The sequence below is a fragment of the Capra hircus genome, chromosome 11 (genome assembly GCF_001704415.2).
Source record: "Capra hircus breed San Clemente chromosome 11, ASM170441v1, whole genome shotgun sequence".
Lineage (NCBI taxonomy): Eukaryota > Metazoa > Chordata > Mammalia > Artiodactyla > Bovidae > Capra > Capra hircus.
In genome coordinates, this window is record NC_030818.1 from 2,262,099 (window position 1) to 2,289,101 (window position 27,003).

A 27,003-nucleotide genomic window follows, 5' to 3' on the forward strand; every position below is an offset into this window, starting at 1 on the left:
AGGGAGAACTCAAGATATAGATGCAAAGCTACGGTGTGAACACATTTCAGTATCTGGATCTCATCTGAAATCCGGATTCAAATAAATACAAAAAAATTCATGGATCATCAGGAAAGCTTGAACACTACAGATATTAGATATTAGGGAATACGACCTTATGTTTTCAAGAAATCTCTCTTCTTTTTGAGATAAATACTAAAATATGTATAGAGGAATTCTTTGGTTCTTGTACAGCAAAACCAGAATCTGCTTCAAAAAAAATCAGGGTTGTGGGATAGTGACCAGAAAGAGTGCAGATAAAACAAGTCTGGCCAAGAGTGTGGTCACGGCTGGAGTCAAAGGAGGACAGGGTCCGTGTGTGTTACTCTCTCCACTTCTCCATCTTTTGTCTACATCTCAAATTTTCCGTGATAAAAAGAGAAACTGGGGAGTTCCATGCTGGCCTGGCAGTGAGCATTCCAGGCTTTCACTGCCATGGCCTGGGTTCAATCCTGGTCAGGGAACTGAGGCCCAGCAGAGCTACAGAGCACCACACCCTGGCTCAGGATCTACTTTCCATCTGGCAAATCCAAGCTCAGCTGCCTGGCTCTCAAGTATCTTCTAAACCCGGTCAAGGTACTCACCACTCCTCCCTGAACTCTGCCTTCCTCTCTAAGCACTGAGTCTCTCAACATCCAAGCGTCCCTCCTTCCTTCGCCTGCGGCTGAATCGTGGACTCATGTCTTCTACCTCCAGGGTCCGTCCTGTTTTCCTCTACCTAGAGGCTGCTTTTTTACAAGAACCAACTCAAGTCTTACCTTTCTCCTAAGAGCTTGTCACAACGTGCTACAATACTTACACAGATAATTCATACTGTTCCCCCACCTCAGCTGAAAGAAGCTATTTATTGGTACAACACACTCCGCTGGGGGCACAACTCTGCCTTAGCTATTTCACTGTCAGGGTTTCCAAAGGCAGTAAGGCTGGGACTCGAGGCACTTTTTCCCCCCAAATAGGAAATACAAGGACAAGGTTCAAATTTCGCAGCAACATCAAAGAAAAGCATGAGGCATAATTCTAACTCCCACAGTCCCCAGCCTGCCCAGGCAATAGCAACATTATTGCTTCTAATGCAAGGACTGTGAAACATGTTTAACTGTACTTACTACACACTGGAAACAATACTTTCTACACTGCCAACCAAGTACTTTCTTTCTCAGCCTCTCCCTCACATATACTTGTACATATGTATATCAAACAAAAGTTCCATAAAATATGCGTACATTCAGTTTTTATTTATTCCTTTTCAAGCACTAATTAAGGCTGTCTTCCACTGGCAGGTAGCAACTCATGGTTTGAAGAACACTGCTCTATGGAACTTCACCAGTGGTCCACTGCTTAAGACTCTGAGCTTCCAATGTAGGGGTTCGATCCCTGGTGGTGAAGATCCCATGTGCAAAAAAGAACCCACATTGCTCTAAAACAGTACAAACGTCAACATACAGCTCCGCGTAAACCACCACACTGACTGAGGCAAACCACGGTTTCTGTCACACTTAGAAGAGTCCCATTATATAGGTGGTGTAAATAAAACAACTTGCTGAAAACAAAAGCATGGCTAAGAGAACAGTCATACAGCTCTAAAACACAAGTAACTGATGGGGAGAAACACAGTGATTTCAAAGTAAACAGGACTAAAAACAGCAACCACCACAATCAATATGTACGCTCAACAGAGGTTTGGCTAAAACATCAAAAACAAAACACCACACTAAGTTGAAGAAAATATTCTTTGCAAAGAAAGGTCATAAAATGTTTAAGAAAGCAGACAGCATTGATAAGGAAATAGGAGTCCAGAAACGTGTTACGTGTTCTGCCCACTGTGGGGAAATTCTGACGGAACGGTCGCTCGCTCCAGCTCCTCAGAATGCGGCCAACAAGCCTGTATGAGTCAGGGCCGCCGTCTTCTCAAGACTGCCCCTCAGGTAACAGGAGCCAAGGGGTCATCACTACTTTGTCTCAAGGGTTTTCCAGGTACACCACTCCACAGGAGGGGTCCTGAAGTGTGGTTCCCAGGCCAGCAGCACCAGCCTCCCCCTGGGAGCTTAAGACATGCAAATTCTCAGGCCACAGCCCAGCACTGTTTAAGCAAGCTCCAGTGGATCCGATGCAAGCCAAGCTGGAGATGCCCTCCCCAGTTCAGACAAAAGGCGTTCCTTGAGAAAATCCCACTAACCCATCACATCTCGGATGATGTACGACTCACCTCATCAAATGACTTGTGTGGACGGATAACCATTTGGGACTCGTATGATCGGACCCTGACAAATTCCGGAGACTCTGGCACACTCGGGTGCTCCACAGCACTGGCAAGGAGAGAAGAGAGAGAAACTGAGGACTGTCTTTACACAGGACCACCGGAGCTGGAGCCACGAGGTAAAGGCAGCCTCTTAACTTTTAAATGGCTACATCAGAAAAGTCATGAATGAATATACACCAACTTCTAAAAACAAAGTGCGTTAACTCAGTGTTTCCTGTCTCAGTAGGCTTTGTGTTGAAGAAGACAGTGTCTCTTTAATTATCAGCATTAAGGAACCGAAGGATTACTTTGATGAAAGGTTTGCATCCCTTCAACCCTCTGAGACAGTCACATTCTCACTGGGATGCACGGCGCCCCAGCTTCACTCACAAGACAAGCAGACTCCCACCAGACACGTGTGAATGAAGGCCAAGCTGCAGGAACTCGACAAGGGCCTCCGCTCGGCACACGTACCGTGACACCAACACCATCACGTTGTTTTCCTCATCCACGCTGTACCGCCGAACGTACACATAATCCCGTGAGTACATCGGGTACTAAAGCAGAGGAGAGGTGGGAGGATCAGGGCTCTGTCTCGTGTGGGCGTGATCAAAGCAAAACCAGAGGGACAATACTTACAGGAAAATGGGTCACCCAGTGAAGAACCTCAGAGCCACTGACCACATCCCTCTCAATCACTTCCAGCTTGATCACCAGGGCGTCCCACTTTTTCCTATATTCTGTATCCAGCTACAGAAAGAGCAAAGACCATGAAGACCCAAGAAATCCAAAACAAAGCTACAGAAGACTTCTCCGGAGGAGCGGGCCTCTTACCCAAGAGCCTTCTGAAACAGTGATCTGACCTAACGGCGGTGCCCAAGTGTCAAAGACACAGCTGTGTTACTACTACAGATGAGTCCTTTAATAAAATCCCTTCCTGTAGGCCAATCCCATTACTTTGAAAGTGAATCTTAAAAAAAAAAAAAAAAAAACCCACAAGTGTAAGAAAAAAATATTGTCACAGACATGTCTAGAGAAAATACAGTAGACAGTGATAGAAATTTCTAAGGGTGAATTAATTCCAAAAGGTTTTAAACAGACAAAAAGTCCAGAAGTACGGGCAGACACCTCACACAAATACCAGCTGCATTATTTTTAAAATCTCTAACATCACTAAGAACCAAGGAATCTCAAAGTAAGACACGTCATACACATTCAAATCAACAAAAATTCAATACAGATTGACAGAATTCAGTGCTTAGCAGAAAAGCGTGCCCTTGTGTGTTAGCAGTGGGTATTGTAATCACCAAACTAGTTACCCAAAGTCCAGTAAAACATGAGAACTCCAGGAAGGAAAAAACAATTTTTGTAGAACTCTAGGTGATCCCAGCTCCCCTTTTCTGTATTTCCCCGCAAGTTTTGAACACATACTCTTATCTTTATTAAACAAACACCTTTACTATGGACAAGTTTCCAGACTGCTAAGTCTTGACTGCATCTGTACACGGCAGGGGAAGGACATTGCTAAGCCAACAGGTAAAACTGGAATACAAAGATTCTATCAGAGTTGCATTGGTTAAATTTGCTGACTTTGTTATGATGGTACCATGGCTAGTTAGGAGAATAAGTCCAGTTTTTTAGGAAATACACACTGAAGGGTTTTGGAATAAAGGGTACGTAACTTCCCCTCAAATTGTTTAGGGGGAAAAAACTATAAAGTCTTATAAAATATATTAAAGCACTCAAATCCTTCCTCTATTTGATCTTCCCAACAGTCTTATAAAGAGCAGAACTGGCCTCATCCCCAGCAGGCAAACTGTAAGTCAAAGGCTCACCCAGAGGCTATCTGACGTGAAATGAGGGGCAGAGGGATGGGCTGAAGCCAACATCTTGTAAGTCAGAGAAATCACTCATGTGGACGATGGCAAGAGGACTTCTAGGCTTAGCCGCTCCTCATCTGGGAGGAGAAACATTCTCACCTGAACATTGAAGAACTGCCGTGGTGTCACGTCCGTGTAGGTTCCAAACACTAGAACAGAGAACAAGCAAGGTTTGCCACACTCATCACCTGCTCTATTCCTATCACGTGACTGCATTCCAATGGCAGAGTACTGACGTGCACATCTTAAAGGCAGATTCAGAAACCAGAAGTCACACCAGGGCAGCAAAGTATGACAGAGACAACCGTTAGCAGAGCTTAACAAAGACAAGGAGACGCTTGTCATCAGTGCAGTCGCTCAGTCGTGTCCGACTCTCTGCGACCCCATGAACCAGCACGCCAGGCCTCCTTGTCCATCACCAACTCCCGGAGTCCAACCGAACTCATGTCCATTGAGTCGGTGATGCCATCCAGCCATCTCACCCTCAGTCGTCCCCTTCTCCTCCTGCCCTCAATCTTTCCCAGCATCAGGGTCTTTTCAAACGAGTCAGTTCTTTGCATCAGGTGGCCAAAGTACTGGAGTCTCAGCTTCAACATCAGTCCCTCCAATGAACACCCAAGACTGATCTCCTTTAGGATGGACTGGTTGGATCTCCCTGCAGTCCAAGGGACTCTCAGGAGTCTTCTCCAACACCACAGTTCAAAAGCATCAATTCTTTGGCGCTCAGCCTTCTTTATAGTCCAACTCTCACATCCATACATGACCATTGGAAAAACCACAGCCTTGACTAGACAGACATTTGTTGGCAAAGTAATGTAATAGCTCTGCTTTTCAATATGCTGTCTAGGTTGGTCATAACTTTCCTTCCAAGGAGTAAGCATCTTTTAAATTCATGGCTGCAATCACCATCTGCAGTGATTTTGGAGCCCAGAAAAATAAAGTCAGCCACTGTGTCCACTGTTTCCCCGTCTATTTGCCATGAAGTGATGGGACCGGATGCCATGATCCCTGTCATCAGGGAGAGGAAAAATAGCAGCACACCATGGCAGTGCTCCCGGGACAAAACCAGAATGCAGAGTGTAAGAGAACAGAGTGCCGAACACCTGCTGGGGCAAAACACAGCCCCAGCAGCCAGGCGGGACTCACCTCGGTACTGGTAAAGGTGGGTGCCTGAAATGGGACGCCGCCACAGCTTGAAGTGTTTCTTATCCATCACCATCTCCCACGGCTGCTCTTTGCCTCCTGAATCTTCAACCCCTTCTGTCTGGGATTTTGGTTCTGGGGGGTGGCGCTCAGCTCCAGAGCTCCGAAACATACCTGACATTTCCTCCAACCGTTTCATCTCATCAATGGATCTGGAGAGGAGAAAAACAGGCATGGTGGGGTGGTTGGAGTCAGCCCTAAAAAATGAACTAGCCACACGAAGACTTACACAGAGCGGTGTGGGTTTGAAACAGTATAAAGTGTAGGGAATAAAAATACGAGTTCCTGAGTCTGAATCCCAGTCTAACATTCATCAATGAGAATATTAAATCACTTAACAATCCCTATTTCTTAACCTGTAAATTGAGGATGGTAATAGTACCTACACTTCAAAGGTTGATTATAAAAATTAAATTTACGCGTAAAGTGCTTAATACTAGCCATATAATTAGCCCTCACATTTTATGCCTATGAAATGTCATTTGATATCCTTTGCCAGTTTTCAAATTCGGTTGTCTTCCTATTACATTGTAAGAGTACCCACATATTTTTCCTGCTTTATTTTAAAGAGAGATAATTCACTTGCTATAAAAAATTCTACTTTTACTGTATGGATATATCCTATGGATATATCACACTTTGTTTACCCATTCATCAGCTGATGGACATGCAGGTATTTTCTATTTTTTGGCTATCATGCATAATACTGCTACAGATATCTGCATACACCTTGCATACAGACGAAAGCTTTCAGTTTCTTTGGTAAATTCCTAGGGGTAGATTTACTGGGTCTGGGAAACTAACTTTTTGAGCAAGTGCCAAATTATTTTCCAAAGCAGTTTTTCCATTTCTAAATTCACACCAGCAATGTACGAAGGTTCCAACGGCTTCACATCATTGCCAACACTTGTTAATGTCCATATTTTTGATTCCAGCAATCCTAGTGAGTATAATGACTAATGACGTTGAGCATATTTTTATGTGCTTATGGACTATTTGTGTATCTTCTTTGGAGAAAAGATCTATTGAAACCTTTTAAATTGGGTTGTCTTTACTATCAAGTTTTATTTATTTATTTTGAACAAAAGCAATGATTTATTGGTAATGAAAATGAACGAAATATTGAAAGTCTCTGGCGAGAATCAAGCAATTATCCAGGAGCTGTAGATCTGATTTCAATATGGTCTTCCAGTGTCTCTGTACCTTTAGTGGCTTTCTCCTTTTTTGCCAACTACTCGTTTGAAGTCATGCATATTTGTTGCCTGGACTGGAGTCCCAATAAAAGTAAAATATGAAATTCTTGTTGTTTCTTCTTCACCTTGATTGGACTGAACAAACACCTTGTCCAGGGGGATCGTGGCAGGATATTTATGCATGTAAGCTCTGCATGATTTGGCGTGATAATGTTGAAGGGTCAAAACTAAATTATTTACAGGGAATACTGAAAGAGCATGAAAATCAAGATCACAATGGGCAGAATGTCACTGACATTTTACTAAAATTCTAATTTTTACTGAGGAAAATCTTGGCAGTTCTATTTTCTGATTCTCCATCATTCATTCTATTCCTTGAAATGTTAAAAGAAAAAGAGGGCACACTGGAAATCAGTCCCTAAAACCACCCTGCGCTTCGCATGTTTTTAAGCTCGTCTCTGTATGTGTTCAGTAGCTTCAATCATGTCCAACTCTCTGCAACCCCGCAGACTGTGGTCCACCAGGCTCCTCTGTCCATGGGAGTCTCCCGGCAAGAGTACAGGAGTGGGTTGCCATGTCCTTCTCCATGCTGTCAAGTTTTAAAAGTTCTTCATATATTCTGAACCAAAGCCTCCTGCTAAATATTTACAAATATTTTCTGACTTTGTGGGCTGTCTTTCCACTTTCTTAAGAGTAACTTTTGCTATACAGAAGTTTTCAATTTTGATGAAATCAAATTGATCTATTTTTTCTTTGACTGTTCATGTTTTTGGTGTTATATCTAAGAAACCACTGCCTAATCCAGTTTCATAAGAACTTATGCCTATATTTTCTTCCACAAGTTTTAGTTTACATTTAGGTCTTTGACCCATTTTAATTTTTGTGTCGAGTGTGAAGTATGGGGTGTAAATTCACTATTTCGCAAATGCATCTCCAATTGTCCCAGCACCATTTTTTTTAAACAAACATGGTTTTCCCTTTAATCTTTAAACAGCAGTTAGCAAAGCAAGACTGCTGGCTGACTCTGTCACTTTTACAATTCAAGACTGAAGATACCACCTACTGATATGTTCTGTCTGAAACGCCCTTTCTTACTCCTCTTTAACCTTCAAAAACCGCACAAAGGGATTTGCCTGGTGGTGCAGCGGCTAAGTCTCTGTGCTCCCAATGCCAAGGGACACAGTTCAATCCCCGGTCAGGGAACTAGGTCCCACACAGAAGAGTTCGTATGGCACAACTAAAGATCCCATGTGCCGTAACCGGGACACAGTGCAGTCAATAACTAAAAATATAAAAAAAATAAAAAAAACATAGAGTTCCAGGTTAACTCCAAGAAAGGGGTAACCATACATTTACTTTTGTTGCTCTACAGAAACATACGCACTATATTATAACTAATCTATCTTTATGCCTATCCTCCTTACCAGAATGGCTCCTAGCAAGTAACTGGTAAACATTACATGCTCAGTAAGTGTTTGCAGAATAAACTGAGTAAAATAAATATGCAGGTAGCAACTTCACTTTCACTTTTCACTCTCATGCATTGGAGAAGGAAATGGCAACCCACTCCGGTTTCTTGCCTGGAGAATTCCAGGGACAGAAGAGCCTGGTAGGCTGCCATCTCTGGGGTCACACAGAGTCGGACACAACTGAAGCGACTTAGCAGCAGCAGCAGGCCTCAATAATTCAAATTCTTATTAAAAGATTACATTAATATACTGCTTTAGAAGTCGAAAATTCAAAATCATACCAGTAACCCCCGATTAAAAGTTTAGAGCCATCCAGACGGCAGTGCAAAGATCTGGGTTCTAGTCCCAGCTCTGCCAACTCAAGCTGTGATTTACAAGTCATTTTACCTCCAAAGGCTCCCCCGTTCCACCTGTAACATGAACACATTATTCCTTGAAGGTTTATTCCAATTCTCTGATTTTTTAACTTTGAACTTCAATGAAAGTATTTATGTACGAGGACATTTGTGTTTTGACCACCTGAAATCTTTTCCTATTGAGGAGAACCCCCAAATAGATGAGATACAGCCCAGTCTCTTCTGCCCTAGCAGTGATCATGTTAACGCCTAATCCAATAAGGTTAATCAGAGACTTCTGGTAAGTCTTGAGGAAATAACCCGAGGCATAAGACCTTTCAGATTTCCTCACTCATCTGGAGGGAGAAATGCAACTGATCTGGGGAAACAAAGCCAGCAACACTGCCCACAGCAGGGCATCCCTGTAGCGGGCCTTGGCTATCCTCCAAGCCAACTTGGGTCCTCTTTGGCCTTGCAGCAAGGCTCTGTGTGTCCTAACGCCTTTCTGATTAAACCCTTTTTGAAGAAAGTTAACCAGTATCAGTTTCTCTGTTTGCAACTGATAACCCTAGCCAGTCAATTTATATTGATGTTCTGATGAAAAATGTTTAACCATTTTTTAATAGTTTCAATGTGAATTCAACATTGCAAAACAGGACTGACTGCTACTGTTGCAAAAACCATAGAGAAATAGGGAAGGAAATTTAGAGTAGGCAATAAGGTCTTACAGAGGAGAAAGCAAAAGTAAAGACACAGCTAGCTTTGGCTGTGAGAACAATGCAGGCATCACGCAGACCAATCATGGCCTGCTGAGGACTAGTAAAGCACCCTTCAACAAAAGTTAAGCCGGACTCTTGAATGTCCTTACCACATAATGAAGAGGGGCAGGAACGTCTTGAGAAAAATACATCAGAGGCTCATAAAATTATATAGTAATACGGTTTTAAGAAAATTAAACTATATGACTATAGGCAATATTTTTAATGGCCTTCTAAGACTTAAAGTGGTACGGAGTTTCTGACCCACTGCTTAATCAGCCTCTTAAGATTAAAGGTCACTAGGTGACCCTGAAAAAATCATGAGACTGAGTCCCTAGAGGTGATAGCAATGTCCTGTGAAGGCATGACACTCACTCTTCGTACAGCACAATAAAAACGCTAGAAGAAGACTGCATCATGAAAACGTCAATGATCACTGTCCCAGGTTTAAGAATCTCAGAGGGGTCTCAATTTCTAAATGCTGACATGCATTTAGCGCATGCAACATCACCAGCACAGTCACTATTATTTGTGTGAAGGAAAAAAAAAAACAAAACCTCTATGTATCCCATTATTCTGCTGTGTCAAATCTCATTTGGAGGGGATGGTTGCCTACACCTTGTTACCTAAGAGGCTTAAGTAACAAGGGAGAAGTAAGGACAAAAGAGATTAAACCCAGAATAGCAGCAGAACCAGGTTAGTAAGAGGATCAAACAAAGATAGTCAATGCCTTCCTTTCTTCAAAACAGCCATTTCAACATTTAAGAAAGGCTGTATGGAAAGCTATGGGAACTGAAGGCATAAAATCATGAAAGCAGAAGTACAGTCATATTAGGCTCATCTAGGGGAATGCTACCCTAAGTGTAGAGCTTAATATAAGGCCCCAAAATGACTCTCATGAAGCCATTCCTGTAATGAGTAATTTACCAAAGTAACACTGCTGTGTTTCAATGACCCCCTCCTCAAATTCCCAAGTTATTGGGAATTCCCAATAATTCTCAAATTATTGTCAAAGTTAAAGACCTTGAAGAACAACTGTCATGGGACAAACCCAGAAATGAGACATCAATAGCTCCTTGCAATTCTGACCCAACTGGATAACCATCAGATAATGAAGACACTCTCAAAAAAAAAAAAACAACACCTCAGCTTTTACATAGTTCTGATTATCTAAGAATGTATGAGAGTAAAAACATCCTTAAGTGACAGTGGGGGGAAAAAAAAGTCCCTTTAAGCCAAAAGGACTTTTTCTTGATCATTATTTATCTAATTAATAGCACAGTGAAAAGTTTAAAGGCTGAAATAGGAAAATGGCCAATTTTCTTCATGCAACTTTATTGGTACATATTTATTCAAATTTCTAGAGCAATGAATTGTAAGTTTTTTTAAAAAGAAGAGGGAAATTAACGGAACATCTTCCGCTAGTCTTTCATATTTCTTAACTTGCTTTTTGTTCCTGTAATTTTAATGTTCCAAAATAATTTAAAAAATTACTATTAATACTTTTCCATAAGATTTGCCCTGCACTCACAGAATGCCAGTCAACACCAAAAACAGTGGTTAAAAGTTATTTTGTCTGGTCATTTAATTAAAGTCAATCAGGTAAGAAAGCATTTTAAAAAGCATTAAAATACCTGATTTCTATACCTGGGCCATCAATGAACACAATTTACTTCTTTCCTCAAATTTTTGTGCTGATTCTCAATTAATGAGTTCCTATTTAAGATGTTCACATTCAAAAAGGGAGCCTTACAGCCCACCACTGTGTAACAGCCGCCGTATCAGAATGAGTGTGTACCAGGACAAGCTGGTACAGAAATGGCACAGAAGAGCCAAAGGCTGTGATTTAGGGGCCATGGGACAATCACGCTCTTCTTCCACGAACAATGAAAGAAATGCACATGTCCCGAAGCACAGTGGACTCTGCTCATTCTGGAAGCCACCCAAAATCATCTAACCAGCGCCAACAGAATCTAAGATCTTCCAGCCTCAGCAGTGCATCCTGTAAAGCAAGCAAAACGAAGCACCAAGCCTAAGCGCGGACGGGAAGGGAGTCTGGGGGGAGAATGGCTATGTGTATATGTATGTCTGAGTCCCTTTGCTGTTCACCTGAAACTACCGCAACATTGTTAGTTGGCTATACCAATACAAAAGTTTTAAATATACATAAAAAAACCACCAAACCTAAAAAGGCTAACCGGTACCCAGAATATCTTATTCAATAAAATACTGGGAATTCCCTAGTAGTCCAGTAGTTAAGATCCATTGCTTTCATTGCCAAGGGCGTGGTTTGGATCCCCAGCCAGAAAACTAAGACCCAGCAAGCCGCACACAGTGCGCTAGGAATTAATTAATTAATAATAAAATACAAACATGACAAGCTAGGAGAACAAAGACCTTTGAAATCACCGTACAACCTACATACAGTTGACAGCATATCACCTGCCACCCCCCCAATCAAGATAACATTTTTAAAAATCCTCAAAATGGACTTGAACAAATTTTAAGTATATGACTGAACTCAAGCATGAACTGGACATGGAGAGTTAAATGAGGGCCTTTACTGGAACAACAAGGCTGGAGAGGGTCAAAAAGGGCACCTTAAGTGCTCTTACTGGCCTTTGTCTAAGCTTCTGTATTAACCCCAAGTGGGTTAATACAGAACAATACCTCTTTAGGAGCTGGATTAGAATCAAGTGCTTCAACTGTCTGATTTCTTTCTCCCACAGCGGGTAGTTGACTATGGACTCAAATGTTTACCACATCTATTTCTTATCCTATTTTTCCCCTCCAGCTCCTGGAAACGGGAGACCTACTGAACAGAGAGGTTATAGAATATATCATCAATAAAAATACATGACGAAAAAGTATGAAACCTATCACCCGGGCCCCAACACTACTCAACTCCTATTCCCAACAGGGCACCCAGAGGCCCTTTCCTGGTCTTTCTTTCCCAAACCAAATCCAACTAGGAATTTTTCCCTCAAACTTCATGACTGTGGAACATGGGTATTCCATCATCATCAAAAAATTCCATCATCATCAAAAACAGAATGCAAATTCAAACAGTTGATTGGTAATTTTACAACTAAAAAGTTACCTTCCCATATTTCTCACACCTGAGAACAAAATACCCCAAAACACTAACAGAAACTAGGCAGATCACCTCTCATGCTTTGATACCTTCACGTTTTTGAGTAAGGTTGTTCATGGTTATGAGTTTAAAATGCATTTGTAAAACAGTCCTTTTTATTGCTAGGAAAATTATTACCAGCTCTAAAGATACACTTTGCATTTACCGACAACTCACAATGTTGCCTGGCATCTGGGTGCTACACTTCCAGACAGATCACAGTACTAACTTTACTGAAGTATTTCCCCTTTCACCTAACCAAAAGTGTGAAATAACATAAGAAAAGACTAGAACAGACTTGTATCAGAATTTATCTGAGGTAGGGGGACTATCTGAGGTTCTTGAAATCAGTTTCAGAGATCAGGGGGCAGAATATGTGGGGAGACACACATTTTTTGTTAAAAAAAAAAAAAAATATATATATATATATATATACACACACACACAGCAACACTGTAAAGCAAGACCCAAAGCAAGGTTTCCTCGTGATTTTACATGAAAACTGTAAGGGCTCAGTTTAGAACCACAGATTAACAAATTCAACTAATGGCACCATACTTCTCACAGAAGTTTTTGATGATGACAACGTGATTACAGAGCCTAAGGAAACCGTCGAAGTTCTAGTGGAAGTAGCAAGAAAAACTGACCTAATTCTTCCAGGTTAAACCGCGTGGGCTACTGGTTTGTCCCCGGAGGGCAGAATCTCCAGTCTCATAATCCTGCCATGAGTCACAATGACAGAAGAGCTCTCCTGGCATTTCTCACGAAATCCCGTTTGGAACAATGTAACTTTGTAAATTGCTTATCCACATCCTCAGGTCCATTTTAAAACCTGTTTGGTTTTTGCACCTTCTATGCGTGCGTGCTTGCTCAGTAGTCCTAATCTCTGCGACCCCAGGCCCCTCTGTCCATGCAATTTTCCAGGCAAGAATACTGGAGTGGGTTGCCATTTCCTCCTCCAGGGGATCTTCCCCAACCAGGGATCGAACCCACGTCTCCTGCATTGGCAGGATGATCTTTTACCACTGTGCCACCTGGGCAGCCTTTGCATCTTCCTGAAAGAATGAAAGATTACGTGAGCAATAGCTTACATGTCTTCAATACCAACTTCCCACCTTATTTTTTTTAATTAGTAAAAAAAAAAAAAAAAAATTGGCCGCACCCTGCGGCATATGAGATTTTAGTTCCCTGACCAGGGATGGAACCTGCGCCTCCCTGCATTAGAAACGCATTCTTCTTAATCACTGGACCACCAGGGAAGTCCCCTAAACGTTATTTCTATAGTGGCACGCTCCCCCAAAGTCCCCCTCTCCACTAGCCTACACCTGCAGTTATTTCTAATTCAACAAATCAAGTTAACCCGCAGAGGCAATGTAGAACGTAACTTGCATCGTCACTTCCAGTACCACCCGGTCAACGGGAGACAGTGATCACCAAGGCCGGCCCCAGGTTTCAAGGTTTCCACCTCCCAGCCCCCCCGCCCCCACCCCAGAGAGGAAGCGCGACCTCGCCACCAAGCCCACCTCTGCAACTCCTCCTCCCGGATCCTCTCCTCGTCCCACACGAACACGCCGGCGAGCGCCGCCATCAAAGCAGAGGCATGGCCCGGGCGTCCACGCAGCCGGCGCCAGAGGCGACCGAGGAGGACGCGGCGCGAGCTCTCCGAGTACAGGCGGCCGTAGAGCTGCGCGATCTGCTGCGCGCGCCGCACGCGCAGGCCCGTCACGAAGCGGCACTGATTGGCCAGCAGGGCGAGCAGGCCCCCACCCCGCGCGCCCGCGCGCCCGGCCGCCGCCGCCGCCGCGCCCACCAGCCAGGCGGCCAGGCCGGCCGGCGGCCTACGCGGGAACATGCCGCCCGCTCACCCCGCCGGGGCCCCGTGCACACGCCGCGCGCCCGGCGGAGCGCGACACCTCGCTCACGGCGCCACAGGAACAAGGCCGGGAGGGTGCGGGCGCCCTCTCGCCGAGTCCTCCTAGTTGGCCGGCCCCGAAGTCGCCTCGCGGTCTAACAGGTCCTTCATCTCCCTCTGCAGCAACCGCCGAGAAGTCTCCTTCAAGACAGTCGGTCGAGGCACCGGCCGCGGCGGTGGGCCCGCGACCACTGCAGCAGGCTCTCCGCGGTTCCGGCTGCAACGCTGGAGGGCCGACAGCGGGACAGCCCTTTCGGCCCCCTGCCTCCTCGGCCTCCCCAGGCCGGCGCCAGCGGCCGGGATACAGAGCGCGCGAAAAGCGAAGAAGCTGGCGCAGAGATCCCAAGCGTTCCGCGTCCACCACATGCGCTGCCAACTTGCACCCTACACCCAGTCTCCGCCTCCCGGCCCTGATTGGGCGCGGCCCGGACTCCGGGTTTTGATTGGTGGGTCCAGGTGCTCGTCACTGCCCCCTAGCGCGGCGAGCCTGGAACCCTCGCTAGCAAGGTAGGTGGCGCGGCGGCGAGAACTAGTCAAGGGCGGCTCGGAGGGTGACCGGCGGTCCCCGCCGCCGCCGCCATCTTCCGGCCGCCCGACCCCGCCCCGCTAAGGTCGGTGGCCAGGTGCCGGTTAGAACCCGGCTCAGTGCCCTCTCGATTGTTTCAAGAGGCTTGCGATCGTCGCCTCTAATTTGAGTATAGAGGGAGGGTGGGATCTTGGCTCTGCGTCCGCGAGGCTCTGGAGATATCCAGATTGGGGACTGGGGGCGGGACAGTGTAGACCCCTTTGGTGGATGGAGGCCCTGCCGAGCCCTCCTCGGCCTCCGCTCTAGCTTTCCCGGAAGCGCTGAACGTGCCAAGACCACTGAGCACCGACCCTCTCTCTGCGGCACCTCGACCGAGAGCGGGCCAGTGGGACATCCTTCGAGCCTAGGACACTGTCAGGAGAGCGCGTGGGCAGGTGACCCACCTCAGTGTGGAAATGCAGTAGCCCTTTCGTAAAAGGGCAGCAGAATGGAGTTACTTGGGCCAGATGGCCCTGGTCGCTTAGTAGCTGTCCTTCAGTCTTTGACCCGAAGGTGACAGCGTGAGAAGGTAAACAAGTTTCCTAAAACCTACTTGGCACTACCCAAGAACAGCCTGGCTAAATGATCTTGAAGAGTACTAAATGACTATTCTGCGCAGAACCTCGTTAAAGCGAAAGGGCTGGGTGTCCAGTAGGAAAACCTACACGAAATTGTTTTGTTTTTTAAACTTATTTTAAGCTTATATGTTACACTACTGTAAAAGGAAGTCTTCATTTAAAATTAAAAAAAAAAAAAAAGGAAGTCTTCATGTGAGAGACTGCGCATTCCAAGGCAGTGAGTGCATTTAGAAATTTCACACTTAATGTACCTACATGAGCAGTTTTATGTGGTCTTAATAAAAGACATTTCTCCAGAAAGAAAAAATTGCTTTACTGGGAGCTGAAATTTAGATCTATCCAGACTGTCTGCTTTTACTCTGGGGATTGTTACTGACGTTTATTTTCTGTTGAAATAAGGAGAAATGGGTATATAATAGAAAATGGTATTTGATGCTTTGTGGAGCCAAACTTTTCTCACTGGTGGTAGGATAGCTGGAAGCGGATGTGAGGGTGTATGGTTAGGCCACTCAAGATGGTGGTTCACCTCTGTGTGCATGCCGGGCGAGACCTACACCCTACTCACATGATTGACCTTCCTACACACCTCCTAGGTACTTGCCCCAGGCCCCAGCTAGTGATAGCTTATCAAAGGGGTGGTGAAGGGCATGTCCTTTTGCTGTTTTCCCTGGTAACTAATGAGCCCACCTGAAATCAGTTCCCCTGCACCTGGCCGTCTCCCCTTCCCTTCAACAGCAAAGCCTGCTGCCGTGTCCTGCCGGCACTGCATTTCACAGTGTGGGGTGTCGCTTCAGAACCTTGCTTGTGTAAGCTCCCCCATCCATTAAACCAATGGTGTCTCTGTTGCTGACTCCGTGCTCTTCCGTTTGGAAGCTGGGCAAGCACAGAAGCCTTGTGGGTGCAGTCCAACGAAGGGGAAAGGCTGGATTTTCCTCCTCTCCGCTTCCTTTGATTTAAAGAAGCTTAGGGCTTCTGCTTTTGTTATTTTGGGTTTTTTTTGGGGGGGGGGATTTGTTTACCAAAATGAGTTCTCAGGAACACCAGCTGAGCCACTGCAATCCAGCAAATTTTCCCCTTTGTTGCCTCTTTCTGCTCAGTACGTTAACACTGTCAAGATCACTGTGAAGAATGGGACCTGAACTCTTCCTTTTTCCAGACACCACCCATCTCCTTCCTTTTACAGCTGTGGTTTGTTTTTGAAGGTGACGCCAAGCTGGACCCTGTGGGGCTCCCGGGTGAGTAGGCTTTTTTAGCCTTCAGCTTCCAGGACCTTCTCTGAGTTCCAAAGGGGAAAAGACTTGCTAATCAAGGGAGGAGCAGTCACAAAAGGACCTGGGGCGAAATTAAAGGGACCAGAATGATTCACCAAGATTAGCAGACTGGACCACCTCAGACCTTGTGTTGTGTTCAGTTGCTAAGTCGTGTCCGACTCTTTATAACCCCACGTGGACTGCACCGTGCCAGGCTTCCCTGTCCTTCACTATCTCCCCGAGTTTGACCAAATTCATGCCCAATGAGTCAGGGATGCTATCTGACCATCTCATGCTCTGCCAGCCTCTTCTCCTTTTGCCTTCAATCTTCCCTAGCACAGACCCTAATTTTGTCAGCAACCTCACCCTTTTTGAAGCTTCCCGGAAGGAAGGGAGACTGTTACTGCTTTGATCCCTATCACATACTTTGCCTGACTGTATGGCCTCTCCCTGTTGGCCAGGGAGGGGAGCACAGTTCTTGAAGTGCTAGCCTACTGCGTTCCCCCTTTGCTTTGGCAAAGTAATAAAGCCACTTTTCCCTTCTCCTCCCCGTAACTCTTTCTCCGTATTTCTGTTTGGTGTTGGTGCACAGAGAGCCAAGATTTTGGCATCAAAAGGACGACATGAACATGCTTGCTGTCTCCATTGCTGTACCTACCTATCCATTCAGCTTTAGAAGTTTCAAAATCCATTTCTCTATACCATTTTCTCTACCGCTTTGTTGTTCAGACCCTAACAGTACTCTCTAGCCTAACCTCTCTTCCAGTCCCTCAACAAACTTTGTTTTGCCTGTGTATTCCCAGAGCAACGTTGAAAAATATATTCCCTTGGTATATTTTTGACTTGATCCAAAATTCTTCATCATTAGCTTGTCTTATATAAGTTAGGTTCTGCCTATTAGACCCACCAAAACATAAAGCTGAGTAGGCATAATAATCCATAGTAAGTGGTGCATCCAGAATTGGGATGCGAGGCCAGGGGCACAGTAAGCCACACAAGCAGATGACCTAGACATCCGTGTCACCTAGCATTTCGGCACTGAAAACAGGAAGACACAGGGCACAACCTTCCAAAGAGTAACATAGCCGTTGAGGACACAACATAAACTGGTTAGAACTAACAAGATCCAACACAGCAGACAAGTCGACTTCCACTTGAGCCTCAGTGTACGCTCCTAATACATTAGCTAAATGACACACCCACAAGTGCTGTCACAGTTCCTAGGCCCAGCACAAAAGACCAAAAAGTGGGTGGTGACCCAATTCTGGGGCCCCTCTCCAGAAATAGTAGAAGTAATCCTCCCACCTCATTAGCCTATGAAATTACCCAGCCCATAAAAACCACCCCTCCCCCATATTTCAGGGCCTCTCACCTGAGATGGCCCACCCTCCGGTCTATGGAGCATCTCCCTGAATAAGCCTGCTTTCACTTTACTGACTCGATCTTGAATTCTTGCCTGCATGAAGCCAAAAACCCGTCCTTGGCGGCCATCCGGAGGACTCGCTCTGGGACGTGAGCATCCTTTCACCTACACCTTCTCTTTCCTGATACACATTGATGCCCCTCCCTCAGCCCTGCCTATGGCTACGTAGAAGGTGGAGTCTCTTTATGACCATCTGACCAAGGAGGGAAAAAAGCAAAGCTTGGGCTTCTCTGGTAGTACAGGGGCTAAGGCTCTATGCTTCCACTGCAGGGAGCGCGGGTTTGACCCCCTGGTCCCAGAAGTTCCACATGCCACTTGATGTGGGGAAAAAAAAGCTTGATTTGCTTATAGGTCAAAGTGGTGTGTGGGTGCAAGCTGAAAAAGAACCGCAGCTGCACTACAGCCCCACCCTAGGGTGATCTTGAAAGATGGTGCCAAGGGAAATTGTCCCAGTGAATAATTCCTCTCACACTTGGTGTAAACAGAAATGTAGGCAAGGTTGGAATATATATGGACTTAAGGCACTAGCAATAACCTCAGCTATGCAGATGACACCACCCGTATGTCAGAAAGCAAAGAGGAACTGAAGAGCCTCTTGATGAAAGTGAAAGAGGAGAGTGAAAAAGCTGGCTCTTAAAATTCAACATTCGAAAAATGAAGATCATGGCAAATAGATGGGGAAACAATGGAAACTGTGACAGACTTTATTTTCTTGGGCTCCAAAATCACTGCAGATGGTGACTGCAGCCGTGAAATTAAAAGACGCTTGCTCCTTGGAAGAAAAGCTATGACCAACCTAGACAGCATATTAAAAAGCAGAGACATAGAGCATAACCAAATAGAAAGAATGACTCACTGATCGATATCAGCCAGATGCCATGACCACCTCATTCTGGCAATGGAGTAGCCACAGTGGCAGGGATGGGAGCAACACGTGGACCCCAGAACACGGGCTCCCACTCACAAAGGCTGATTAAGTTCTTGCCATTGCTGAACGTCCAGTCTACCAGCAACGAAGTCAATGCTGAGCCCCTAGAATCAGTATTCCTCCTAGAACACAGTCAGCTGCTTGACGCCAAGCTGACTACAACAGATAACTTCCATCCCGGGAACGGGCCGCGATTCATTTTGATTGGAGTTGCTGTGTTCTGGGTATGGTCGGCCTTTTTTTGCCTGCCAGGTCTCAGCCAGCACCGCTGTCTTGAGTGTTTCCTGAGTGTCTGGCACATTGTCACAGGGTCCCACGTATCATCGAACCCAGACCAAAGGGCCCACTGCACAGCCAAGGAGGTGTGTGGCAGCGACGCGTGGCCATGGGGCTCACGGGCCCTGCTGCATTCTGTGCCGCCCAAAAGACACCAGCCTGAGCAGAGAGGGAGTAGCCCGTGAGGGCACAGCTGGGTGCCAGCGCAGAGATGCTGCCAGCTAAGGGTGCAGCAGCGCCTCCCAGGACACAGCTGGCACTCTATCGGTCAGTCAGTACGGCGCTGTGTCCCAACAGGAAGGATAGAGAGGCTCAGGAACCAAGGGGTCGAAGCAGGAGTGGCTCCATTTCCCATTAGTCCCATTATTCCACTCGGGTATTTATGTCAGCAGAACTCTGAACTTTGAGGGTTTTGAGGTCCTCTTTCCCAAAGAGGAAGTATTTCCATCAGGAGATACAGCAAAAGTCCCATGGAACTCATTCACAGTTGGCACCAGGCACTTTGAGCCAAAGGACCAGCAGGCAAGAAGCAGTAGTCGCCATCCTGACAGCAATGCCACATAGGCAAGTGCAGCAGCCGTGACCTAGAAAGGGCATGGTGACCAGGAGCTCAGCAGAGGTGCTTCCTGCCAGTGAGAAGAATAGGAAATGGGGAGTAGGGGAGGGAGATGATGAGTATTAGTTGGGGCCTCAAGCCAGCTGCAGGCCTGTGGTTTGTCCCATTAACCATCCGTTTCTGCTACCAGAACTTACACAAATTGGGCCTGAGAGGCGTGAGGAGCAGCAGACGGGAGGACACACCACGGGTTGTCCTTCACGGTGGAAGGTCTTCTGCCGCTTGCTGCTGAGAAGGGGCTGGCTTCTAGCCCCCACTTATCAGCCCTCTCCAGGAATTCCCCTCAAGTGAAAGGAGAACTTCACCCAAAGTCTCACCCACCACCCTGGGGATAGCATGCATCCAATGACTGGCTGAAGCTGGAATATAAAGGCCTGGGCCCCTCACCCCAACTCAGGACAACTCAAAAAGCCATCCCAGGACTCCCCTGGAGGTCCAGTGGTTAAGAATCCACACTTCTATTGCAGGGGTCACAGGTTTGATCCCTGGGTCAAGGAACTAAGATCCTACAAGCTGTGGGTGTGGCGAAAAAGAAAAAAAAAATGGTGATCCCAGCTTCAGAACTCTGTGGTCAGCTAAGGTCTTTGTTAGAGCCCACCTCCATCTGACAAAAGCTGCTTCCTCCCCTTCCTCCATAGGTGTGAAACTCCCAATCCACATGCTAGTCTCTGTCTCCAAGCCTGCTGCCCAGGGACCCCTGCCTGAATCAGGCTCTGTCATGGAGCTCAGTAGAGTACACCTCTCCAGAGAGTGGGCTTCCTCGGTGGCTAAGTGGTAAAAGAATCTGCCTGCCAAGGCAGGAGATGCAGGAGATGCGGGTTCAATCCCTGGGTCAGGAAGATCCCCTGGAGAAGGTGATGGCAACCCACTCCAGTACTCTTGCTGGGAAATCCCGTGGGCAGAGGAGCCTGGTGGGCTACAATCCGTGGGTCACAAAAGAGTCAGGTGATTGAGCACACACCACGCACGGACGTCCTGAGAGCTGGTATGGGGAGTTAGGCCGTGGGCCCTCTCTCTGCCTGGCTGGGGCACTGAAACGCCCATCCAGCGGTCCTTCCGTGGTGTCCCTTAGCACAGCCCTTACCCCTGTTCTGTGCTTCCTTAGGGCCTGCAGGTTGCAGGTCCTAAACTGCGCATCATCCTAATTTCAGGATGTGGCAGAGAGACAGAAAGCACCTATTTATTGGCTTAGTGGTGGTGTGTGTAGAATTCAGTTTTTAGGCATTACACCTGAGGACAGGCATTCCTGGAGGTTTAATGGACCCACTCTAAGTGGATTAGGGTTGTTGCTGTTCAGTCACTAAGTCTTGTCTGACTCTCTGCGACCCCACGGACTGCAGCACGCCAGGCTTCCCTGTCCTTCACCATCTCCTGGAGCTTGCTCAAACTCATGTGCATTGAGTCAGTGATGCCATCCAACCATCTCGTCCACTGTCGTCCCCTTCTCCTCCTGCCCTCAGTCTTTCCCAGCATCAGGGTCATTTCCAATGAGTCGGCTCTTCGCATCAGGTGGTCAAAGGATTGGAGCTTCAGCTTCAGCATCAGTCTTTCCAATGAATATTCAGGGTTTATTTCCTTTAGGATGGACTGGTTTGATCTCCTTGCTGTCCAGGGGACTCTCAAGAGTCTTTTCCAGCACCACAGTTGGAAAGCATCACTTCTTCAGCACTCAGCCTTCTTTATGGTCCAACTCTCATATCTGTACGTGACTACTGGAAAAACCATAGTTTTGACTAGAAGGACCTTTGTCCCAAAGCGATGTCTCTGCTTTTTATTATGCTGTCCAGGTTTGTCATAGCTTTTCTTGCAAGGAGCAAGCGTCTTTTAATTTCATGGCTGCAGTCACCCTCTGCAGTGATTTTGGAACCCAAGAAAATAAAATCTGTTACTTTTCCCTCATCTGTTTGCCATGCAGTGATGGGACCAGATGCCATGATCTTAGTTTTGAATCTTGAGTTTTAAGCCAGATTTTTCACTCTCCTCTCTTACCCTCATCAAGAGGCTCTCAGTTCCTCTTCGCTTTCTGCCATTAGAGTGGTATCATCTGCATATCTGAGGTTGTTGAAATAGTTAGCTTTTTCTTTTAGGCTGTGCCGGGTCTCAGTTGCAGCGTGCAGGATCATCGGTCTTCACGGCAGCATGCGGGATCTCTTAATTGTGTCATATAGGATCTAATTCCCTGACTAGGCATGGAGCCCAGGCCCCCTGCATTGGGAACTCGGAGTCTTACCCGCTGGACCACCAGGGAAGTTCCGAGGGTTAGCTCTGATGCCTGTGCTTTAGTCCCTTTCCCCCAAGAACTTGGAAATTAATTTGCTTGAATCTGATGCAACCCCTGGGCTCCAACTGTCAGGCCAAAAGATAGCAGTAATTACCTTCTTTCCCTTCAAAATGATGTGTAACCCAAAGCTCTATTCATCTATTATTTAGAATGGAGAGTGTTTACAGTATTCACCCACTTATTCATCAGTATGTGAAATCTTCTCAGGGCAGGCAATTTCCCCCTAATTCATAACGTAAAAGCAGTGCATGAAAGCATCTCTTTGTGTCATCAAGAAGGGGCTGCACATGGAACTCTAAGACCAAAGACACCTCAGATCAACTCGTCCCAGAAGCACATCAAAATCCCTGATGAGCACCATGCTCAGGCAACCTCCAGGAAGCCTTCCTTTGGAGCGAGCCCTCCCTGCCTCGTGGAGGCAAGAATCGCTCCCCTTTTCCCAGCTGGACCGTGGAGGGCCTGGAGCCCAGGCAGTGAAGTGGCACGTGACTCCTGCTGCTGCCTGCCCTCCTAGCAACCCGTGCTTTTCTGGCTCAGCTCAGGTTGCCCTCATCTTCAGCCTGGCCCAGTTCACAGCGGGAAGAAACCCAACTACCGGGGCTGCTGCACCTGGGAACAGACGGCTCATTGCAGTGTAGGGCTGGGATAGGACCAGAGATGCACAACCGTGTGCAAGCAAGTCAAGACCCGAGTAGCCCAGCTGGAAGGCCAGCAGGAGAGCAGTCATTTAGGACCATGAGACAGAGAGGTGACTAGAAACTGCATCTTAACTTCCCTGGTGGTCAACTGGCTAAGATTGCCCCCTCCCAGTGCAGGGGGCCCAGGGTTTGATCCCTGGTCAGGGAACTAGAGCCCACATGCTGCAACTGAGAGTTTGCACACCACAGCTAAAGATCCTGCGTGCTGCAGCGGGGGCCTGGTGCAACCAAATAGATAAATGTGAAAGACAGAAAGAAACTGCATCTAAGAGTGCTGGCCTGAAGCCTCTTCAATGCCTCCTGCTCGGAACCCAGTTCAGTTCAGTTCAGTTCAGTTCAGTCGCTCAGTCGTGTCCGACTCTTTGCAACCCCATGAATCGCAGCACGCCAGGCCTCCCTGTCCATCACCAACTCTCGGAGTTCACTCAGGCTCACGTCCATCAAGTCAGTGATGCCATCCAGCCATCTCATCCTCTGTCATCCCCTTCTCCTCCTGCCCCCAATCCCTCCCAGCATCAGAGTCTTTTCCAATGAGTCAACTCTTCGCATGAGGTGGCCAAAGTACTGGAATTTCAGCTTTAGCATCATTCCTTCCAAAGAAATCCCAGGGTTGATCTCCTTCAGAATGGACTGGCTGGATCTCCTTGCAGTCCAAGGGACTCTCAAGAGTCTTCTCCAACACCACAGTTCAAAAGCATCAATTCTTTGGCACTCAGCCTTCTTCACAGTCCAACTCTCACATCCATACATGACCACAGGAAAAACCATAGCCTTGACTAGACAGACCTTAGTTGGCAAAGTAATGTCTCTGCTTTTGAATATGCTATCTAGGTTGGTCATAACTTTTCTTCTAAGGAGTAAGCATCTTTTAATTTCATGGCTGCAGTCACCATCTGCAGTGATTTTGGAGCCCCCCAAAATAAAGTCTGACACTGTTTCCACTGTTTCCCCATCTATTTCCCGTGAAGTGATGGGACCGGATGCCATGATCTTCGTTTTCTGATTGTTGAGCTTTAAGCCAACTTTTTCACTCTCCACTTTCACTTTCATCAAGAGGCTTTTTACTTCCTTTTCACGAACCCAGTAGACCATCTTAAATACCACCTTCCATAAGGCCATTTCCACCTTAGGAAAACTTACCTGTTTATTTCCATGTGCGAGGAACTCCACTAGGGGTCATATTCCTGTCCTGTCTCTACCCCTTTATTTACTTTCAATGAAAGTAAAAGATGACCACTCTGAGGACTTCCCTGGCAGCCCAAGACTCTGAGCTTCCAATGCAGGGGGTTGAGTTTGATCCCTAGTCAAGGAACTAAGATCCCACATGCTGCACAGCACAGCCAAAAAAAATAATGACAAATTTTCAAAGTCCGTAAAGCTGCCTGTTGTGGTGGAGGTATGGGGTAAAGAGGGGCACTGGGCATGCATCGGGCAGCCCACCCCTCCTTCGTCTTGGAAGTGAGCTGCCTGCACTGTACAGAACCCCACTGCTCTTGCTGACGAGGCTCTACCCTCCAGAGCTCAAGGGCCAGGGCAGGCTTTCTCTTGGTCTCCTGCTGCCCTGACTGAGTGTGTCAGTCAGCCTCATTACAGGATCTGTAGTAACAGCCCACTTAGCAAACAAACCTAAAACCATATCCTCCAACTCAGCCTCTCTACCAGTAATAAAGGAGATATTTTGGCCTCTGTTGGCCACTCCTTTATTTCTTAGACCCGCAGAGCCACCTTAGTACAGCTTTCCTGACCCCATCATCTTGCCCTTCTCTGAATTCCCACTGCACAGTTTTGTTGTGACTCTAGAATGACCTTCCATCACTTGGGTTTCCCTTCCCTTCCCAGCTGAGATCTCAGAGAAGACACTCGAGATCAGCTGGGGAAACAAAGATGAATAAGGTGAAAAGCTTGAGGCAGACACAGAAACAAACAATGAGGAGGCCATGTCATGAGGGTGCTCAAGGGGACTTTGGACAAGGCTCCTTCAGGGGTGCTGAGGGATGGAGCCTGACCCTGCAAGGGAGGGAAAGTTGAGCATGCAGATCACCAGTTCAGCATCCTCTCCATTTCTGGGAACCACTGTGTCTCAGCTGCTCAGCCTCCATCCCACCTTCTCTTAGTGAGATACTTTGGTTTCCTTTTCATGGAACCACCCCTCCCTACCCCTCCTTCCTTTCATTCATATGATCTTATTCCCAGCATCAGGGCTTGACGAGTGACCCTCGACCAAGCCAGTCAGGGCATCCAGTCCTCCTGGCCAGGAGTGTGAACCCTGGGTCCTGAAGCGTGAACCCTGAGACACTTGTAAACGGCAGGAAAGAAAAGCTCGCTGTGTCTTCAGCTGGACTTGGTGCTCGGAGGAAAGCCTGAAGCTAGCCGGTCCCTGTATCACCATCAGGGAAAAGCCCGGCTGGGAAATGAGTGGGGCCGAGAGGGAGAGAGGTGGTCCAGAGAGCCCCCGTGGAGCCCCAAATTCACTGCATTACTTGACTTTCCTGGTCCTCAGCCAGTAAATTCCTTTCTTGCATGACCAATTTGAATTTTGAGTCATTTTTTCAACTTAGGTAATATCAGAAAAGAGGTTTCAACATGAAGAAGGGAAAACAAGTGTTGGCAAGAATGTGGAGACATTAGAAACTTCATATGTTGCTGATAGGAACATGAAATGGTGTGGCTACTTTAGAAAACAGCCTGGCAGTTCCTCAAAGTCTCCAGCAGGAGAGTCAGCGTGACCCAGCGGTTCCTCTCCTAGGCATGCAGAGAGCATGCTCACAGCAAGGCCTGGACAGAAATGTGCATGCAGCACTATCTACAGCAGCCAAAATCAGAAACCTGGGTCCCTTCCTGACTGACGGATAAGCCAAGTGTGGTGAGTGACTCTGGTGGAACACTCGCCACACCAATCAGTGAAGGAGTGCCATATGTCACAACGCGGATGAGCCTTGAAAACACTATGCTGAGTGACAGAGTGAGCGAGCGAAGTCGCTCAGTCGTGTCCAGCTCTTTGCAACCCCGTGGACTGTAGCCTGCCAGGTCCCTCCATCCATGGGATTTTCCCGACAAGCATACTGGAGTGCGTTGCCATTTCCTTCTCCAGGGGATCTTCCCGACCAGATACAGAAGGACACATAGCCCACTTACACTGAATGTCCAGAACAGGCAAATCCATTGAGACAGAAAAGAGATTAGTGGCTGTAAAGGGCTGGGGCAGGGACAGGAATGGGAAGCGACTGCTGATAGCCACAGGTTTCTCTGGGGGGTGATAAAGATGTTCTGGAATTAGTGGTGATGATTGCGTAACCTTGTGAATATATTAAAAAGTACCGAATTATACTTCACGAGGGTGCATTTCACGGTACGTGAATTATGTTGCCGTTAAGTCACTTCAGTCATGTCCGACTCTTTGGGACTCCACAGACTAGTCCGCCAGGCTCCTCTGTCCATGGGATTCTCCAGGCAAGAATACTGGAGTGGGCTGCCATCCCCTGCTCCAGGGGATCTCTCCGACCCAGGGATTGAGCCCATGTCTCTTGCATCTCCTGCACTGGCAGGTGGATTCTTTATCACTGGGCCACCTGGGAAGTCAGGTGTGTTAATTTTATCTTAATAAAAATTAAATATGACAAGAATGTTGCCATTTGGTACATGCAGCTGAAAGGTATACGGGAATTCCTTGTCCCACCCTTGCAACTTTTCAGCAAGTGCACATTTTTTTTTCAAAACAGAGGTTTTTTTTTTTTAATGTACATTTTAAAAATGTACATACATTTTTTTAAAGTACATTCAAAGTCATTCTGTCTTGATTCCCCCAGAGTGGATATAGAAGGTGGCACCTCCTTCTGAGGAAGCTGGAGATTAGGATGACAAGAACATTAAAGTTATTCAGTTCTGCTCCTCATTTACAGATAAGGAAACTGAGTCCCAGAAGGCAGTGCTGACCTGTGCAGCCCCATGGACTGTAGCCCACCAGGCTCTGTCCATGGACTTCTCCAGGCAAGAATACTCCAGGGGATCTTCCTGACCGAGGGATCAAACCCCAGGTCTCCGGCACTGCAGACTCTTAAACTGTCTGAGCCACCAGGGAAACCCTTTTAAGGTCCCACGTCTTTTTTTTTAATTGGCTACAAGATGTGGCACGTGGGTCTCAGTTCCCTGGCCAGGGATGGAACCTGCGGCCCCTGCAGTAGGAGGCAAAGACTTAACCACTGGACTGCCGAGGAAGTCCCAAAGGGC

The 27,003-nt window shown here is 46.7% G+C and overlaps 1 protein-coding gene and 1 long non-coding RNA gene across 8 annotated transcripts in view; one reads left to right on the top strand and one right to left on the bottom strand.

Moving 5' to 3' along the window:
• Positions 1–14,547, bottom strand: part of STARD7 (StAR related lipid transfer domain containing 7) — a 30,309-nt gene extending 15,762 nt beyond the window's left edge. For all 6 annotated transcript variants that reach the window (XR_001918764.1, XM_018054841.1, XM_018054843.1 and 3 more), the window contains exons 1-6: positions 13,773–14,547; positions 5,305–5,513; positions 4,258–4,307; positions 2,918–3,028; positions 2,753–2,835; positions 2,246–2,345 (exon numbers count right to left, since the gene is read on the bottom strand). Coding sequence is in view for 5 of the 6 variants with exons in the window: in XM_018054841.1 (XP_017910330.1) it covers positions 2,246–2,345; positions 2,753–2,835; positions 2,918–3,028; positions 4,258–4,307; positions 5,305–5,513; positions 13,773–14,101 (882 nt within the window). In the remaining variant the exon portion in view is untranslated. The remainder of the gene's footprint in view (positions 1–2,245; positions 2,346–2,752; positions 2,836–2,917; positions 3,029–4,257; positions 4,308–5,304; positions 5,514–13,772) is intronic.
• On the top strand, positions 14,584–26,208 carry LOC108637128. Of its 2 annotated transcripts, none has more exons than XR_001918766.1 (3): positions 14,584–14,668; positions 16,402–16,539; positions 24,970–26,208. It is a non-coding gene; the product is annotated as an uncharacterized LOC108637128 (long non-coding RNA). The 2 variants fall into 2 exon arrangements; XR_001918765.1 differs by having other exon boundaries at positions 16,488–16,539.